This window comes from Platichthys flesus, chromosome 4 (assembly GCF_949316205.1).
Source record: "Platichthys flesus chromosome 4, fPlaFle2.1, whole genome shotgun sequence".
Lineage (NCBI taxonomy): Eukaryota > Metazoa > Chordata > Actinopteri > Pleuronectiformes > Pleuronectidae > Platichthys > Platichthys flesus.
Window position 1 is genome coordinate 19859190 of NC_084948.1, and position 17972 is coordinate 19877161.

The 17972-nt window shown below is 41.5% G+C and overlaps 2 protein-coding genes across 2 annotated transcripts; one reads left to right on the forward strand and one right to left on the reverse strand.

Moving 5' to 3' along the window:
* Positions 1 to 1227: 1227 nt before the first annotated feature.
* Positions 1228 to 11211, reverse strand: LOC133952264 (extracellular calcium-sensing receptor-like). Its single transcript, XM_062386636.1, has 8 exons — positions 11105 to 11211; positions 10055 to 10355; positions 9669 to 9958; positions 9085 to 9380; positions 6848 to 7053; positions 6538 to 6759; positions 2979 to 3102; positions 1228 to 2132 (listed from the first exon to the last, which is right to left on the reverse strand). Exons 1-8 carry the CDS (start codon positions 11209 to 11211, stop codon positions 1228 to 1230), a joined length of 2451 nt encoding a protein of 816 aa, XP_062242620.1.
* A 1206-nt stretch (positions 11212 to 12417) lies between these two features.
* On the forward strand, positions 12418 to 16674 carry LOC133952265 (extracellular calcium-sensing receptor-like). Its single transcript, XM_062386638.1, has 9 exons — positions 12418 to 12587; positions 12679 to 12973; positions 13174 to 13260; positions 13450 to 13719; positions 13924 to 14130; positions 14211 to 14486; positions 15014 to 15241; positions 15340 to 15463; positions 15764 to 16674. The coding sequence occupies exons 1-9, from the start codon at positions 12478 to 12480 to the stop codon at positions 16672 to 16674; spliced, it is 2508 nt and encodes an 835-aa protein (XP_062242622.1). The 5' UTR covers positions 12418 to 12477.
* The last annotated feature ends 1298 nt before the right edge of the window (positions 16675 to 17972 follow it).

Below are 17972 nucleotides of genomic sequence, written 5' to 3' on the forward strand. Positions count from 1 at the left end.
AGGCGTCATAGATGTAATTGTCATTATACTTCATAACGATATTCAAAAGATCTTCTTAACTGGATATACTATATATTCACCCCTTGGAGACTAAATAAAAGTCTTGAAAACATACAGGTGTATAATTCCAATAATAAAGCAACTGTGTGTAGGAGTTAGAGTGAAAAACCTGTCAGGCAGCTATCTTTCCTGAAATATCCATCAAACAATTTAGACAGGAAAATTCTCTCTCAGCCCCTCTGCCTCGGGCAAGCATACATTGTACTCTCATACCACTGAAATGAGGCATGTTAGCAAATTGTGTAAGGAAATTACTTTAAGCAAATACATATGGAACTCTCAGGAAATAAAAACAAAATTAGGGCTATGTTGTAGCACTGGCGGGCCGGAGCACACGCACGTCGAAGCCTGTTGCGGTCGGTGGATAGAGCGATTGGTGGAGAGAGCGCTCGATGACCAAGCACACGTCTTCGCGTTACATGCGTTTTTGCGCACTGCGGCAAGATCAACGCTTCACTTCTTGCATCCTTCTTGCGATGTCGATCCTTGCCTGCTAATTGCTCATTACGATCCATGCTATTAAATAGCATATCACACCTTTAAAATGTTATGTAAACGTACAGATATATAGATCTGTTCAAGTAGGCGCTCTGATGTAGCATAAGCAATTTTGTGTCAATTGGACAATGCTATAGATGTACAAAAGATCTTCTTAGCTGAATATACTTTAAGAGGAACATGAAATAATGAAGGGAATTGTTTATATTTTGGTGAAGTTTGGAAAAAATGTCATCCACCAACAGACCTGAGAAAGGGGATTGGTTGACTTCTTCCAACTAGTGGTCATATCCACAGCTGATCCACAGTTGTACAGTGTTGATGTTTTACTTAAATTAACAGAATATAGGCCATTCTTTCTCACGCAGAATTCACCCTTCACACATGAAGTGCGAATTCCAGAGGGATCGTCTGTGGCTCGGGAGGTCGAGATTGGAACCCTTGTAAGAAGGTGTGTGTGTTAGTGGGTGGATGACAAAACTTTACTGTAGTCTATTTCATATTTCCAGCACAAAATTGTATTTATTTGTAAAATAAGAAAATAACAGATTATAATGACATTCACAAAATTACAATATATAAAAAAGCATGAAAATGTAAATATTCACAAAAACTAGGGGAAGAACCTTTGTGTGCTGCCATTAAATATATTCCCAGAGCTCAGATGTACTAGGATTCATTCTTGTTCATCAAATGTTTCTTGGTGTTCTTTTCGGGCTTAAACAATATGATGTAACACTTTGGTGCAAATATACACAGAATTAATCCAAAGCTGGAGGCCAGGATGGCAAATATCTCCACAGCAACAGTGAATTTACCAGGAGAGCTGACATAAGCTGGAATAAAAGTGATCCAGACGGCACAGAATATCAACATGCTGAACGTTATGAGCTTTGCCTCATTAAAATTATCAGGTAGCTTCCGAGCTAGGACGGCTAACCCGAAGCAAAAAAAGGCCAACAGGCCTATGTACCCGAGCACAGCCCAGAACCCAGTAGCTGAACCCAACGCACACTCCAGGATGATTCTCTCCTTGTATGTGGTCAGGTTTTTCATTGGAAAAGGGGGACTGACAACCAACCAAATGATACATATTAGAACTTGAATAAAAGTGAAGGACACCACAGTCATTCTTTGCTGCGGAGGGCCGAACCATTTCATGATGTTACGACCTGGAAGTGTCGCTTTAAAGGCCATTAACACCACTATAGTTTTCCCAAGGACACAAGAGATGCAAAGGACGAAGGTGATGCCGAACGCCGTGTGTCGCAGCATGCAGGACCACTCGGAGGGCGCTCCCATGAAAGTTAGTGAACATAAAAAACACATAGTCAGCGAGAACAGCAGCAGGAAGCTCAGCTCGGAATTGTTCGCCCGGACGATCGGGGACGACCTGTGACGAAAGAATACGGCTGCTGTTATGATGGCGAGACACGCGCCGCCAACGGAGAACGCAGCCAGGACGATTCCCAGGGACTCATGGATGGAGAGAAACTCTACAGGCTTAGGGAGACACGTGTTTCTCTCTGCGTTTGGCCAGAACTCGTCAGAGCAGGGGATGCAATCAGGAGAATCTGAAAAAATAAATGAAGAGAAACACATTCAGCAGCCTTATATTTGATGTAAACTTTATAAAATGGGGGAAAGCGTGGCCTAGGGGATAGAGCGGGTGCTCTGCAACAAGAAGGTTGCTGGTTCGAATCCTACTCTTTCCCATCTGCATGCCTAAGTCTCCTTGGCAAGATACTGAACCCCTAAATGGCCCCTCATAAATGTTGAGTGTACTAAAAATGTAAGTCGCTTTGGACAAAAGCGTCAGCTAAATGACATGTAATGTAATAATAAAATGAATACTAGGTGCTTTACAGAGGTAACGAAAACCAGACAATTCGAATTGTCCATAAATGAAATGCAAAAATACGTGTGGGAGGTGGAAAAAAACAATAATGGTTTGATAGAAACCACACCCAAATATAACAAGAAATAAAATATAAAAAACCTTCAATACTGTTTATTTATTAGTATAATATTGACAACTGATCGAATTTTAAAGAAATTCCCTACAGCCAGATGAGAGATATCATGTTCATGAAACCAAGATTATTATGAGGCCAAAGATTATTATGAGGCCAAAGTTATGAGGCCACAAATGACTTTGTCATGACTTTGTCATTTGTGCTTTGGCTCCCAAAATCAAATCAGTACATCATTAGGTCCAAGTGAACGTTTGTGCCAAATGTTAAAGGATTCCCTAAAGGTATTCTTGAGATATGCGTTGACAATAATGGGACGTACATCAAATAACCCCAACACATTATGCTTCCAGCAGGGCCCTTCTTCAGAACTGCTTCGTCTGAAATGTTACCTAAGTCGGTGGGTGCATCAACCGGCGTTGAACATTCTTTGTGTTCTTATTTCACCTGTAGCATTGCTTATCTCTCCCTCAGGACATGGTACACAGTCATAGCAGCAGAAGGGTTTCCCTCTCTGCAACACTTTACGGGTTCCTGCAGGGCAGCTGTCCGTGCACACTGAAGCAGGCACCTGTCACACAGACACAAACAAACTCACACAGATATCACACTATGGCTACACATCTGACTTAAAGGGGACATATTATGAAAATTCCACTTTTGTAGTGCTTCTACACATTAGTTTGGGTATCTGGCATGTCTACCGTCCCAAAAACTCTGGAAAAAAATCACTCCCTCGATTTGTTCTGTGTGCTAAAGTGCGTCCAATGGAATTTCCCCCGAAATAGACGTCAGAGTCGAAAAATGCCCATTTAGTACATTCCCCCATAGCTCTATGCACTCCCCCACTACCACTCGACCCACCCCTAGATGGACCCTCCCACTTTATAGAAGCTCGGTCCACTTGTGTCCGCCATTTCATTCTTGCAAGCCTTGGCCTTGGAAACACTTGGATAAGCTAACAGCAGCATGAATCAGTTTCGACAACCGAGATGCTCAGTGGTCGGCTGCACAAATCAGCACAAATGTCTTCATGTGACTCCAGCTTCAGAAAACACAAGATTGAGATGGATTGAGTTCATATATGATGGCAACGTTCCTGCCATCACTTTGAATCGGACTGTTTTATCAACCTGGGCCGATATAACGCTGGATTCTCTAAAAGGTTGTGATTGAAAGAGGGGTCGGTGCCATCTTTCCATAGCAATACTGAAGACGAGGGAAATGTAAGTATTTTTTTTAAATAATTCTGGTATTTGCTTCTTTTAGACATTTTGTGTGGAGGCTAGTGCCGTTAGCATGTTGTGCCGTGTGTGAGGGGGTGGGGGGCTAGTATGTAGTGGTGGGGGATAGGGAGAGACTTTACAGGAGTTTTCATGTTCGACTGTTAGTAACGTTATTGAACAATTAATCGAGGACGGCTGGCGAGTCTTAGCGAGAAGACGGCGTCGGAGTCCACGGTGAACGGTGTTCACATGGCAGGTTCATGAGTGTTGTGCTCTCCACGTGCTTTCCCCCCCTCCGCTGGTGTGTGCCTAGTAGCTGCTGTAGCTGGAAGTTAGCTATGGCAGCCGGCCGTAAGCAGCTGCTACGGGGCGCCGGCCGTCCGTAGCTGCGCCGGCCGTCAGTAGCTGCTACGGTCACCGGCCGCCAGTAGCATTCGCGGCCGCGGCCGCCGGCCGTCAGTAGCTGCTAAGGTTGCTACTGGCGCCGTGGCTAACTTCCAGCCCAGTGCTGCCGTGGGAAAACATTGGCGGCACAGTACACCAGGGAGGACACGCGAGCTGACGGAGGGAAAGAGTGTGGAGAGCACAACACTCACGAACCTAACTTCCAGCTACAGCTGCTGCTACGGCCGCTCGTTCAAGATACCGGAGGATGTCGTTGTCATAATGTGCGGGACTAGAACGATTATTCATTACCAGCCCTAGTTGGGGAAATGTGTCCTTGTATCCTTGTATGCATGACAGTAGTACAAACATGAATAACATTGCTGCTTTTGGTGTTCAGGCATGCACATCTGTTCACGGTGCTAGGCTACATCACGTAGTATGCCAGACGGACCCACCACAGATGCGCACACATGGAACGCAGCTTTCTATGAAAACACTGCGACCTCACTACAAAAGTACAGGTTGGTTTACCCTCAGTTACTTCTTCATGTCATTGATTGTGTCTCCGTGTTAAAGTTGTAACAGCATCTCATTTGTTGTGACTCCATGGATACTGTGTCTGTTTTATCGTAGGCACACAGAAAACTGTGCTGCACTGATGTTGGTGTTGGGACCTCAGCTGTAAGAAGGAGGGAGAGGACAACCCAAGTTGTTCAAGTATGGACTTCGGAGAGCCACAGGATGCTACCTATGATCCTGATGACTCGATCACAGTCTTGACTGAGTCAGCAGATGTGACGTGAGTGACTCAATATTTAATCTAAACATTTCAATAATCAGATGGATTACCATCCTACACTTTTTTAGCTGTTGCAGCCTTTTGGTGAAATCTTTGTCGTTCTAATAGAATGGAATCTTCCAACCCTGTTAATAAGACACCCACATATATTGTCTATGAAAACTGCCTCCTGGAGCTGTTTGAGGTGTGTCCTGTGTGTCGGCGGGGGAAAGATGTAATATATAAGAAGGGCGAGTGCACAGCAAAGCCGGTGAAAGCAGATGCAACCTTCCGTGATTCTCACAGGCTCTATTTAAAAGCCAAACAATGTACAAACAGTATGTGAAACATAAATAACATATCGATTAACTGCTATCTTTAAATGGTCTTCACGATTTAAAGACCATTTATTTATCGTCTTCACGATAAATAGAATAAAATAATTATAAAAAGAAAATAATAAATACAAAAAGTGCAAAATGTCCAACTTTTCCCCTCAATTTGTATTACAGATTACGTGGATAACCTGTTGGACCTCATCTTTCACGAGGTTTTTCAGGACCCGGCCCCATATGTGAATGAGATGCTGAAGATCTCAAAACCTGAGGACCTCTCTGCTAAGTATGAGAAACCTGACAGGCAGGAAGTTATAGCCAGCTATGTGTCGAGTTTCAATCAAGGGCAGGTCAGAACCCTGTATAACTTCCCTGAGCATCAGGGAACACTCTGCGTATCTGGAGCACCGAGCAGGAGGGCAGGACCACCCTGATTCTCCGGCCCAGAGGGCTCCAGCACCAGCTAACAAAGCTTCTCTACGACAAATACCTGTAACGGCTGAGCAAAGTTTACATTGTATTTAGAGAATAAAGGTGACACACAAATATAAAGTGTTCCTTTGTTTACAGTATGGCTACTGATGGCACAAATTGTATTTTTTGTATTTATTACCTCTGTCCCAGCCAGTACATTTAATAACTATTTTTAAAAAGCTCTGTGGCATTCTTTCTAGCAATCTTTCTGACAATAAAAGTTTATAGAAACAGTTGTGTGCTTTTAATGTTTGATATGTAACATGTTAACAATTGACACGTGTAAGATGAGCAGTTAGCAAAGTAATACAGAGGGAAGAGTAATTTATGTATTTTATTCCTCAGTCATATTTGTATTGCAGAAATGACTGATATCTCATGCATAAAAAAAACAAAACTTACTGCTCTATTCCTCTTGGACATAAAGGCCCATAATCTGCCCTATAGATGTTGAATGCATTCTGTAGTGAGAACACATTCAAACACACAGGCTAATTAATGGAGGTAAAAACGTTATGTCCTACACCTCCATGAGAGGGGGGAGGGGTGAGGAGGGGGAGGGATGAGAGGGGTGAAAGGGGGTGGGGTAAGATGGGGGCGGGCTGAGAGGGGGGCGGGCCCTCAAAACAGGTCGATCTGAGGAGGTCTGTCTTAGACAGAGAAAAAAGGTGCTGTTTTAAATTATCCTTGTGGTATTTTTACCAAAAAATGTTACAGACATTTCATTAAGACCCCAAGGAACCATATCAAATGTGGTGAAATGGGCATAATATGTCCCCTTTAAGTGTTACCTTTTGGCTCCTCACCTGTGTGCTACCCTCCATCCATGTGAGGTTCCTGCTGATGTGGAATTCCTGGCCGACCGGCAGCGACGCATTGTAGTGCCCCACTGTCACCAACTCAATGCTGCCACTTGCTCTTCTTTGCCAGTTGACCAGCTCATATGTGGCCACCGGGTCTCCATTTGCATCAAATGACACATCATAACCGTTCTGAGAAAAACTGACTTTCTTCAGCTCAGTGAGAACCTGTGATGATGAGATGAGAGAAGACAGGACGTAAATAATGTAAAGTACATTTTCACATTGGTGCGTACATGACATTGTTTGGACCGACCTGTTTGGACTCTATCCTGGTGAGTTTGTCACACTCTCTTGTAGAGTTAGTTTTCTGGCATACTGCGTAATGAATGGCATGAGCTATTGCATAAACGGCCTTGTACACCATGTTGGTGATGCGGAGCTGAGACGTGTCGGTGTACGGGCTCTGGAGCGACTGTATGTCTTCAGTTCCATCACATAGACTCTCTCCTGTGGCTCCACCTAAAAACACAACATGGAGGAGACTGGGCTTTTTACTAATGATCATTTACATTTATGGAAAATAATGCGAAAAATGTGGGGCGGCATGGCCTAGGGCAGTGATTCTCAAATGGGGGTACGCGTACCCCTGGGGGTACTTGAAGGTACTCCAGGGGGTACTTGAGATTTTTTTTTATATATATTTAAAATTAGCATCCATTCAAAAATCCTTGAAAAATTGTTATTTAACAAATATTCAATCATATATAAGTGTAAGTTCATGAACTAAATTTTATATTCAGAAGGCTTTTCAATTTAATTATCCTAAAAAAAACAGTCTCCCCCATACCGATGGTTTGACTCAACCTGGCACACGCCACCTGTCATCACCTGTCATCACCTGCCTTGAAAACTTCAACAATGGAGTCGAGTTGAAGTGCAGCAGCAATACTGCTGAAACACGGAGGGACAAGCGCCAAAGAAGGCGAAACCAGAGCAGAGAGCCTTCCCTAAACAACACCGTGAGAGCTTGTGCCTCTTCAAAGGGGCGCTAAAACGTAAAAGTTTTCCGTTGTGAAGTTAATGATTCATAACAAGAAATCCGCGTCTCTACTGGTACCCTTTTAAAATAAAAGCACGTAATACAAAAGCGGAAATGAAATTGTATGATCTTAAAGCGAGCAAATATTTCACAATAAAATAACAGAAAGACACTTCAATAATATTAACAATAACATAGATTGGGTTATTTACCCTTTTTGTTTTTTCTGTGGGGAGAGATTAGCCAACAGTTGCATTAAGCCACCATATCTTCAGCGGTATCTCCAGACAAAACATGAAAGTCATGTTGGTAAGCCACCTGAGTTTTTTAAGAGGAAACTTTCTGAATTCAGGTCATCTCAAGACACGATGCAAAAAGCCTCCCAGAAGCAAGCGGAAACAAGCTACCTGTCAGTATTCTTTTCGATCCTTAAAGAAGATATTTTATGATGATAAATATTAAAAAAAAATGTTTTGAGCTAATCTTTTATTTAAAACTAAGTTAATGATTAATTTTTTGGGAAGAAGTGTTTAGCTATAATTAAGTTCATGAGTTCAGTTTGAGAACATATCTTTATTATGATCCCAAAAGAGGTCACTTTAAGTTGATAATTATTTTGAGGTGCACAAATCTTTATTTATATTGAGATAATAATAAAAGTCTTCAGTTATTTTTATATCTTTTTATTTCGAAATAGTTCAAGAGAGACCACTACAAATGAGCAATGTTATGGACATTGATGGAGTTTTAAATTTGAATGTGTCTAGTTACAAGGCTTAATAAATCACATTACATCTTTCTTTCAACCAAAAATGCTTTGCGCTGGTTAGGGGGTACTCGGCAGAATTTTTTCTTCGAAGGGGGTACGTCACTGAAAAAAGGTTGAGAACCACTGGCCTAGGGGATAGAGCGTGTGTTCTGCAGCAAGAAGGTTGCCAGTTCAAATCTCACACTTTCCCATCTGCATGCATAAGTGTCCTTGGTAAGATACTGAACCCCTAAATGGCCCCTCATAAATGTTGAGTGTACTAAAAATGTAAGTCGCTTTGGACTAAAGCTTCAGCTAAAATGACATGTAATGTAAAATCAAATGTAATGAAACTGACTTTACCTGTATTAATATGCATAAACAGAAATGAATGAATATGATATTATTATAGAATTATATTGTATTGTGCTGTTTCATTATAATTATACATCATTATAATTATTATTGCTATGATATCACTGCACAAAATAGAAGATAAATAATCATACGTTTCACCTATGATTATATATCTTCTATTTTTCACTTATTTAATATCTCTTTCATTATAACCTTGTACCTTATTATATTTTCAGCTTGTATATTTATACCTTATATATTTTAAATTATTCTTTTTTTCATGTATCTTTGATGTTAATTGTGAACCACCAATAAATAAACGTTAATTTCCAATTTCCACACAACACAAATGATAGTGTCACTTATGTTCTATGAGAAAAAAAACAAGTCAACACAACTTCCTCACTCTGGTTCAGCCTGCAGTTGAATTCACTCTCCCAGAACTCAGTCAGCACCGGGGACGCAGACACTTTGGTCAGGGGCAGATCCAGCAGGAAGTCCCTCAGGCCGGGGATGACAGCTTGCTGGATGCCAATTCCGATGGCCCCGGCACAGAAGGAGAACCTCAGCAGCTGTGAGTCAGTCACCCAGGCCTCGCTTCCCAACCACTGACGAGGAGGAGAAGGCTCCCGGGACAGCTCCTCCAACAGGATCCTCATGTCTCCAGAGGCTGCGAAGGCCACAATAACTGTGGCTGTCGACCTGGAGATGTGATTTAATGCATGATGCACACAGTTAATATGGATAAAGATTTTTTAAACCATCAAAATTAGAACTTCAGTTATTTGAATCTACAGTTTCTCAATGGGTATTTTTAGTTCAGGCCTATAAGATTAATAAACAAAAAGTGAGTTCTTAATCAGTATTATTTATTACATTTTTTTTGTATTTGTCACTATTTGAATAAATATATTTCTATTCATATATGTGACTGAATATATTTAGTGGCTTTAATGCGCCGAAGTTCAGTGTCAACACAGCCTGTGAAACCTGCGGATCACTTCAGCCACTCTCTGGATCTTGCTGCGCGGGTTGTTGCGGTAGAAAGACTCGGAGTACTCCACGCAGATGCCCTCTCTGTGCGCTGCGTCCAGGAATGACTGCATGCCATTGTTGCCATAGTCCGAATCCGAGCGCACAGCACCGATCCACGTCCAGCCGAAGTGTTTGAGCAGTTTGGCCAGTGCGTTGGCCTGGAACTGGTCACTGGGAATCGTCCTGAGGAAACTCGGGTACTGCTTCTTGTTGGAGAGGCAGGCGCACGTGGCAAAGTGGCTCACCTGGAGCAACACAGTGGGATTCTTCATCTCCAAAAACAACTGTTAATAGCACTGGTTTATAATTAATGAATTGAGTAGAAACACAAATAGATTTACTTGAGGGATGTTGAAGGGCCCGAGGACGCGCGACATGCTGATGGATGGCGTGGAGCCAGACTCGCCAACAATTGCCATCACCATTCCGGACTGGGAGCAGTTGTGGTCGTTGCCGAGGCTGAACTCCGGGTCCTGGCCGTTTGCGAGCTGGAAGGCCAGACGCGCCGCCATCGGCACCGAGGCGCACGAGTCATAGATGTGGTAACCGAGTGTGACGCCCGGCAGCAGGTTCGAGCTGTTGTTGATCTCCTCGATGGCGAAGATCATGGCACGGGAGAAGCGCAGCTCGCGGGAGTCGATGCTGCACATGCACACATGTATGTGAGCATGTTGGAGTTTACATAGGATGGAATCAGTTGTTTTAATGGGAATATCACATGCCTAAGAATAATACCAATAATACGAACGGGAGTACTACTACTTCTAGTTATAATAATACTCACAATTATCATTATAGCCTATAACGAAAAATAATTATTGTACAAATTGTACCACTACTAATGAAAATAGTACTGCTAGTACTACTAGTACTACTACTACCAACTCATAATAATTATAATTATAATAATAACTTACTTTTATCAAATCAAAACCAAGAACATCATACGCCTTCATATATAACATCATAATAAGAATAGCCAAATAATTTTACTTCTGCTACAAATACTATTACTAATACTACTAATATATACTACTATTAATAAGAATAATATCTACAATTTATGGACATACCAGTCAAAAATTCTCAAGAGATTTAATGCATGTCAATAGTCAACTATTTTCACACAACGAATGACTTTTAAATTCATATTCATCTGTTCTTATTCTGTGAAATATTAATAAAAAAGATGTTGAAAACAATTGTTTTCATTTAAGAATCATATATCATAATATTTTCTCCTATAGCCATACATTTATAATATAACACATTTCACTTGATGTCAAAAATTAAAACAACAATATTTTAACCGCATTATACAAATTTAAAACATTCATGTCCCCACACAGCCAAACATACTTTTATTCCCCACCTCTCTCTGTTATACAAACCTCCCAGTGCACCTCAGAGGCTCAGGCATCGTGGTGTAGTTATACTTCACTGTGTGCATGGAGTAGTGAATGGAGAAAACCCCCCCAACCACAAAGTCCCCGTCCATTGAGAAGGCAGGTGGATGAGCCGTATCCTGCAGCTTACACTTGATCCCAGCCCGGTTCAAACCAAGAGCAGAGTTCAGCTCAAACAAACCCAGAGCCCACATGAGGCAAACAAAGAGAACTGAGATCCCCATCATCGTGTAAGTGTGTGCATGTGGGCAATAAGTGTGTAATCACTGCTTTATATAGCTTTTCAGACTAGAGATTCCCTCCTACTGTACGTCATCTTACTGTACATCACAGAGAGGATGTCCTTGCTGTGTATTTTTTATTTCCTTAGGCTTATGTACTTTATAACCTTCACTGAGTGCCTCTGTTTCTCTTCTACCCTTGTTAAGTTAATATGTAAAACAAACAAGGCTCAACAGTCCCCTTTAAATTCAGTCAAGCCACACAACATTTAACACACTCGTGTATATCAGTCTTCTAAATGTGGAAGTTTTTTTTATTCATTGAGAGCCATGAATTGTTCTCTGTGAAATTTGTGAAAATTTCCCAAAACACTTAAGCTCACATTGTTAGAGGAGCTGGGTGGAAAAAAGTCTGATCATCACTTTCACCGGATACACAACTAAATTGAATATTTCCTTTCCTTGGCTCATGTCCCATCATTCCACAAAGCTTTGCTAAAACCTGTATAATGGTTTTTCATATAAGCTGCTAAAATCGATTCCTCTCTACAAGGAGGTTTATTATAGTGAGAGAGAAAAAAATCCCCATTCAGAAAAGCATAGACACCAAAGGTTCACTTAAACCCGACATGACACCGTCTCAATTTAATGAGAAGCACTTAATGCCTTTGATTTTTCTTGTCTTTAATCTCCTTTGTCATTCATACTTTTTGTTATACATAAAATGACAAATTACTGATCTTTCAACTCGAGATAGTTCATGGTGACCGAGAGACAGAAAGTCAAATGACCTCCAACTTCACAAATGCAAAATAATTCAAATCAAAGTGCGTGAATTATCAAATCACGTGTATAAATTTGATATGAGCTTTCACTCCCCTAAATATCTGCCCAAGCCCTGGTGGGCGGGATGAAACTATAAAGAAAATCCCCCTGCATATAAAATCAAGCACTCCTGCGTTTACATCAGAGATGGGGTTGGAGGGACGGATGGCCGTAATGGAGCCATTTCTAAACAAATTTTTCTCCTTTCACAGCTTCTCATTGTTGATTATGTTCCCTTCCTCCCTTTTCTCGTCTGAGTCTTCCTCTCACTCCTCATCCTGTAAGATCAGGAGGCAGTTTTATCTCAATGGGATGCACAAGCCTGGTGATGTGATTCTGGGTGGGTTGTTTGAAGTCCACTACACCTCCGTGTTCCCTGAGCTGACGTTCACCTCAGAGCCGACTCAGCTCAGCTGCCAGGGGCAAGTCTCACACTCCTGCACAATTCAACAATTGTATCATATCAACATATATAACTTCACAGCTGGTTAATTGTGTCTGTTTATGTGCTAGCTTTGACCCTCCAGCCTTCAGACATGCCATGACCATGGCCTTTGCTATCGAAGAGATCAACAGAAGCGCTGACCTGCTGCCTAATGTGACTCTGGGATACAGTCTGTACGATAACTGTGCCACGCTGGTGATTGGATTCAGTGCCGCCTTGTCTCTGGCCAGCGGTCGAGAGGAGGACTATCTGCTTCAGGAGGCCTGTGTGGGGCCTCCTCCAGTCCTGGGGATTGTGGGTGATCCCTTCTCAACGTTTTCTATCGCCGCATCTGATGTGATGGGTTTATTCAAACTGCCCATTGTAAGTTTCTTTTCAGTGTTAGCTTTGCTTTCAATGCCCAATTTCAATGAATCTGAAATGTTAAATGGTGTGATTATGACATGTACATTGTATTGCGAGGACTTTTTTAATTTATTTAATTATTTAATTAATTCTGCTGACTTGTATGAAAAGCAATGCTGTGTGGATATATATATACATATGTTGCTGTTTTATAACAGGTGAGTTATTTTGCCACGTGTTCCTGCCTGAGTGACCGTCAAAGATTCCCGTCCTTCTTCAGGACAATACCAAGTGATGCTTTTCAGGTGAAACTCTATCTACAGATAACAAATACAAATTATGGATAACAGGAAGTTGTGTGCACATCAAGGAGTCCCCTGGATTAAAAATATGTTGCCTCAGACACAATACTGGATTTAAATGAAAGAGCACCTTAATAAGAATTAACTGAGAGACGTTGATCTTTGCACTCATCCCTCCCTCTGTTCACTTAGGTGCGTGCCATGATTCAGATACTCCAACATTTTGGCTGGACGTGGGCAGGCCTGCTGGTCAGTGATGATGACTACGGACTCCACATTTCCAGATCTTTTCAGCCTGACTTGGCTGCGTCCGGTGGAGGTTGTCTGGCCTACACGGAGATCTTACCCTGGGGTGACGACCCAGTCGAACTGGGCAGGATTGTGGAGGTGATGAAGAAATCCACAGCTCGTGTGGTCATCGTGTTTGCACAGCAGATCCACATGATACAGTTAATGAAAGAGGTATTTACTTATCTAGTTCTTGTGGTGATTTAAGATTTGAGAGACAATGTCATTTTAAATCGTGCACGTGTCTCTTACTAAGTGTATTACACTGATCTGAGTTTTGTATTTTCTATATTTTATAATTGTTTTGTGCTACAAAGTAAATTAAAGCTGTTGCACATAAGTCTGAACAAAATATATTCAGTATAATGCAATGCACAGGTGGTGAGGCAGAATGTGAAAGGCTTGCAGTGGATGGCCAGTGAAGCCTGGACATCAGCTGCTGTGCTGCAGTCCCCTGACCTCATGCCATACCTGGGCGGAACACTGGGCATCGCCATCCGTCGGGGAGAAATATCAGGACTCAGGGACTTTCTGTTACACATCCGTCCTGACAGAGAAAACAACACTAACATTGGAAATAGCATGGTGAGATTATAATCTTACAAGCAGATTAGTGGTTATATAATGATGAAATACTTTGATTTCAGCCTCTAAATGCATTTCAGGTGAGACAGTTTTGGGAACACACATTTCAGTGTAGATTTGCTCCAGCTCCGGCAGCTTGGATGGAAGTAGCAGGAGTGTTGTGCACTGGGGATGAAGACATAGAGAATGTGGAGACAGAGTTTCTAGATGTCTCTAACCTCCGGCCTGAGTACAATATCTACAAGGCAGTGTATGCTCTGGCGTACGCGCTCGATGACTTGTTGCGCTGTGAGCCAGGGGGAGGACCTTTCAGCAGCCACAGCTGTGCTGCTGTGCAAAGCCTGCAGCCATGGCAGGTGTGAAATTTACACTTAACCCTTTGTTAAACTGATCCCCCATGTTTGACACTTTAATATTATAAACTGTCAAATGAAGAGGCCTGGTAGCGTTTACTCTTATTTTCTTTTAGTAAAACAAAAAATATTTAATACCAGAAATCACAATACGAAATAAACAATATTCACTTTATTTGTCAAAGCATGGAATTCATTAGACCGAATACCAAGCTGAACCAGCTTGTACACACTAGATAACAGTCCCCTAAATGTGGCTTTATTTGTATATTCTGAATATCCATTTATTATTCTCTAGGAAAATTAGGGATCATTCCTGATCCAGAAATGCATTTTTTCTTCTTCTAACTCCAACTCCAAGTTTTGTGATAATAGTAAGTCATTATGCAATCTTGCTTTCAAACAAACCAACCAACAAATAATCAGGGGTTAAAAACCTGTCTTCTTTGCCACAGGTAATTGAAGAAAAAAGATTGAATTGTATTTTCTCCATGATTATATATAAATCTTCTGTTTTCTCCCCAATGTAGCTTATGTATTACTTGGAGAAGGTAAACTTCACCACACCATTTGGTGATGAAGTGTCATTTGATGAAAACGGTGATGCCTTACTGATCTATGACATCATGAACTGGCAGTGGCTTCCTGATGGAGGAACTAAAGTTCACCTTGTGGGTGAGGTTAAGAAATCCGCCACTAAAGGTGAAGAACTCACACTTCATGACGAGAAGATCTTCTGGAACTTTGAATCAAAACAGGTTAAATATATTTGTTGTGGTTTATGCTCTTGTTTAATATGGCATGGGATATTAATATCAAATGGTTTAGAATAACTGTTTTATGATGATGACTGCAGGCTCCTCGGTCAGTCTGCAGTGAGAGCTGTCCTCCAGGAACCCGCATGGCAAGAAAGAAGGGGGAACCTGTGTGCTGTTTTGACTGTATCCCTTGTTCTGAGGGAGAGTTCACAAATGAAACAGGTTGGCATCAGTCCAATGTTATTCAATACTATCATATAATATCCATCCATCCATCCATGTATCATCTGTACTGCTTTAGGGGTGGAGGGAGGGGCTGGAGCCAATCCCAGTGAACATTGGGCGAGAGGCGGGGTACATCCTTTACTGAAAACAGACCAACTTTAAAAAGCACACACATGAATTAAATGATATTAACATAATTTCTAACTTTATTTCAAAGAACTTAAGTCAAGTAAGTGTTACATGTAACAAAATTTCTTGCGGAAAAAAGAGAATTTCCTTTTTTTTCTTTTTTCTTAGACTCCATGGAGTGCAGCAGCTGTCCAGAAGATTTCTGGTCCAGCCCCCAGCGTGACCACTGTGTTCCAAAGAAAACAGAGTTCCTCTCCTACCATGAACCTCTGGGTATCTGCCTGACCACCGCCTCCCTGCTAGGCACGATTTTCTCTGCTGTCGTCCTGGGTATCTTCATCCATCACCGCAGCACCCCCATGGTGCGTGCAAACAATTCAGAACTCAGCTTCCTACTCTTGGTTTCACTGAAGTTATGTTTCCTTTGCTCTTTGCTGTTCATCGGGCGACCCAGAGCATGGACCTGCCAGCTGAGACATGCGGCATTTGGCATCAGCTTTGTGCTTTGTGTGTCGTGTATCCTGGTTAAAACCATGGTGGTGCTGGCGGTGTTCAAGGCCTCCAAGCCAGGAGGGGGAGCAACTCTGAAGTGGTTTGGCTCTGTGCAGCAGAGAGGGACAGTTCTGGTTCTTACTTCTGTTCAAGCAGCAATCTGCACTGCCTGGCTTGTGTCTGCCTCACCAGCTCCACATAAAAACACCCAGTATCACAATGACAAGATAGTGTATGAGTGTGTAGTCGGCTCCACGATCGGCTTCGCAGTGTTGCTTGGCTACATTGGATTACTAGCTGTGCTCAGCTTCCTGTTAGCTTTTCTGGCAAGGAATCTCCCCGACAACTTCAACGAGGCTAAACTCATCACATTCAGCATGTTGATCTTCTGCGCAGTGTGGGTGGCCTTCGTTCCTGCTTACGTCAACTCACCAAGCAAATACGCAGATGCAGTGGAGGTATTTGCCATCCTGGCCTCTAGTTTTGGCCTCTTGGTGGCGCTGTTTGGACCCAAATGTTACATCATCCTATTGAAACCAGAGAGGAACACAAAAAAAGCCATCATGAGTCGAGGCCACACCAAGTGACAAAATGAACTCTTGAGATAAATCTGTGAAAAAATCTTATCCTCTCTGGGTTTTTTAATCCCACCGAGATTATCAGATTAAACTAAAACAATAAAGATGTGTTTATTAAAAAGACTGACATGGTGTATATTATTATGTTTAAATAAAGTGGTCTTTTCTTGAATTATGTATTTGTTAATTCCCTGGGACAAGAACATTGTTGACAGTAATGCTTTAAGAAGAAATAAAGTAATTTTCAACTCTACTTTTTTCAGTAACTACTTGTGCAACTAACAAACAAATAAAATTACAGCCTTACAAACGGACACGTCATCTGACTTCATAAGCGAATCTGTGGATCAGTGTTAGCCCACACAATGGTACACAGTCTAATTTAAGTGGTTTCTTCTCGAAAATATGGACATGTCTTTTCCTTCCTCAAAGCAGGTGACAAAAATATACAACTCAGTTGTCGTCTATATGAGAACTTTACCTACATCAGTGTCCAGAAATCGTTGTCAACTAAAAACATGGCTATTATAATCTTTGTTCCACTATTTACGTCATCATAGTTATAATAGTGACCATTGGTGGGAAGTAAACAAGTACAAATACCTTGTTACTGTTTGGACCTGGTATTTGTTAACTACAGTTTGGCCTCCGCCAGGCCAGTGACCTAAACCATCCAATGGGTAGTAGCGATGTATGTAGAAAGGGCAGGGACTTAATCAACACGAGCACATCCCCCATCCATGTATTCCCTTTAGAATTATCCCGTTGCTCATGCAGGGACTCGGTTCAGTTCAGTCTTTATTATTCGGTTGAAAATTTGACACAAAAACTAGTGTGTGTCCAGAGATTTTGTCTTCTCTGTACTAGCCCTATGCAGGTTTTTAACAAAAGAGGAAAACTATCCTATTATGTGTGCCTAGAACTTGTTGCCTTTAACTAAATTATCATAAGGGGCATTGTGTGTCATTCCTGCTACTGATTATAAATACCATATGAATACCATTTACCAAATACAGACCATAAATATTAACCGACCACGCTTCTTGGCCTCCTGGTGGCACTGTTAGGATGTAGAATAATAATTCTGCTGAAACCAGAGAAACCTGAAGAAATAAGCACTGTTTTCAACAAATGTGATGTTTGCTGTGCAATTTTTTGTTATGTTATATAGTGAAGACAAAACTCTTATTTTGCAAAACTTTACTTAGTTTATTTCATATTTCCAGCATGAAATGTAAATTATTGTAAAATTTGAAAACAAACGATTTTAAATATCGTTCACAAAATTACAAAAATTTAAAAGCATG

Coding starts and splice junctions, on each gene's coding strand:
- LOC133952264 (XM_062386636.1), bottom strand. CDS start 11,211: ATGGACGGGGACTTTGTGGTTGGGGGGGTTTTCTCCATTCACTACTCC. Junction 9,381..9,668: donor GTGGCTGAAGTGATCCGCAG/GTTTCACAGGCT, acceptor TCACATCTCCAG/GTCGACAGCCACAGTTATTG. Junction 3,103..6,537: donor GGATGGAGGGTAGCACACAG/GTGAGGAGCCAA, acceptor TCTGTGTGACAG/GTGCCTGCTTCAGTGTGCAC.
- LOC133952265 (XM_062386638.1), top strand. CDS start 12,478: ATGCACAAGCCTGGTGATGTGATTCTGGGTGGGTTGTTTGAAGTCCAC. Junction 12,588..12,678: donor ACTCAGCTCAGCTGCCAGGG/GCAAGTCTCACA, acceptor TTTATGTGCTAG/CTTTGACCCTCCAGCCTTCA. Junction 12,974..13,173: donor GTTTATTCAAACTGCCCATT/GTAAGTTTCTTT, acceptor GTTTTATAACAG/GTGAGTTATTTTGCCACGTG.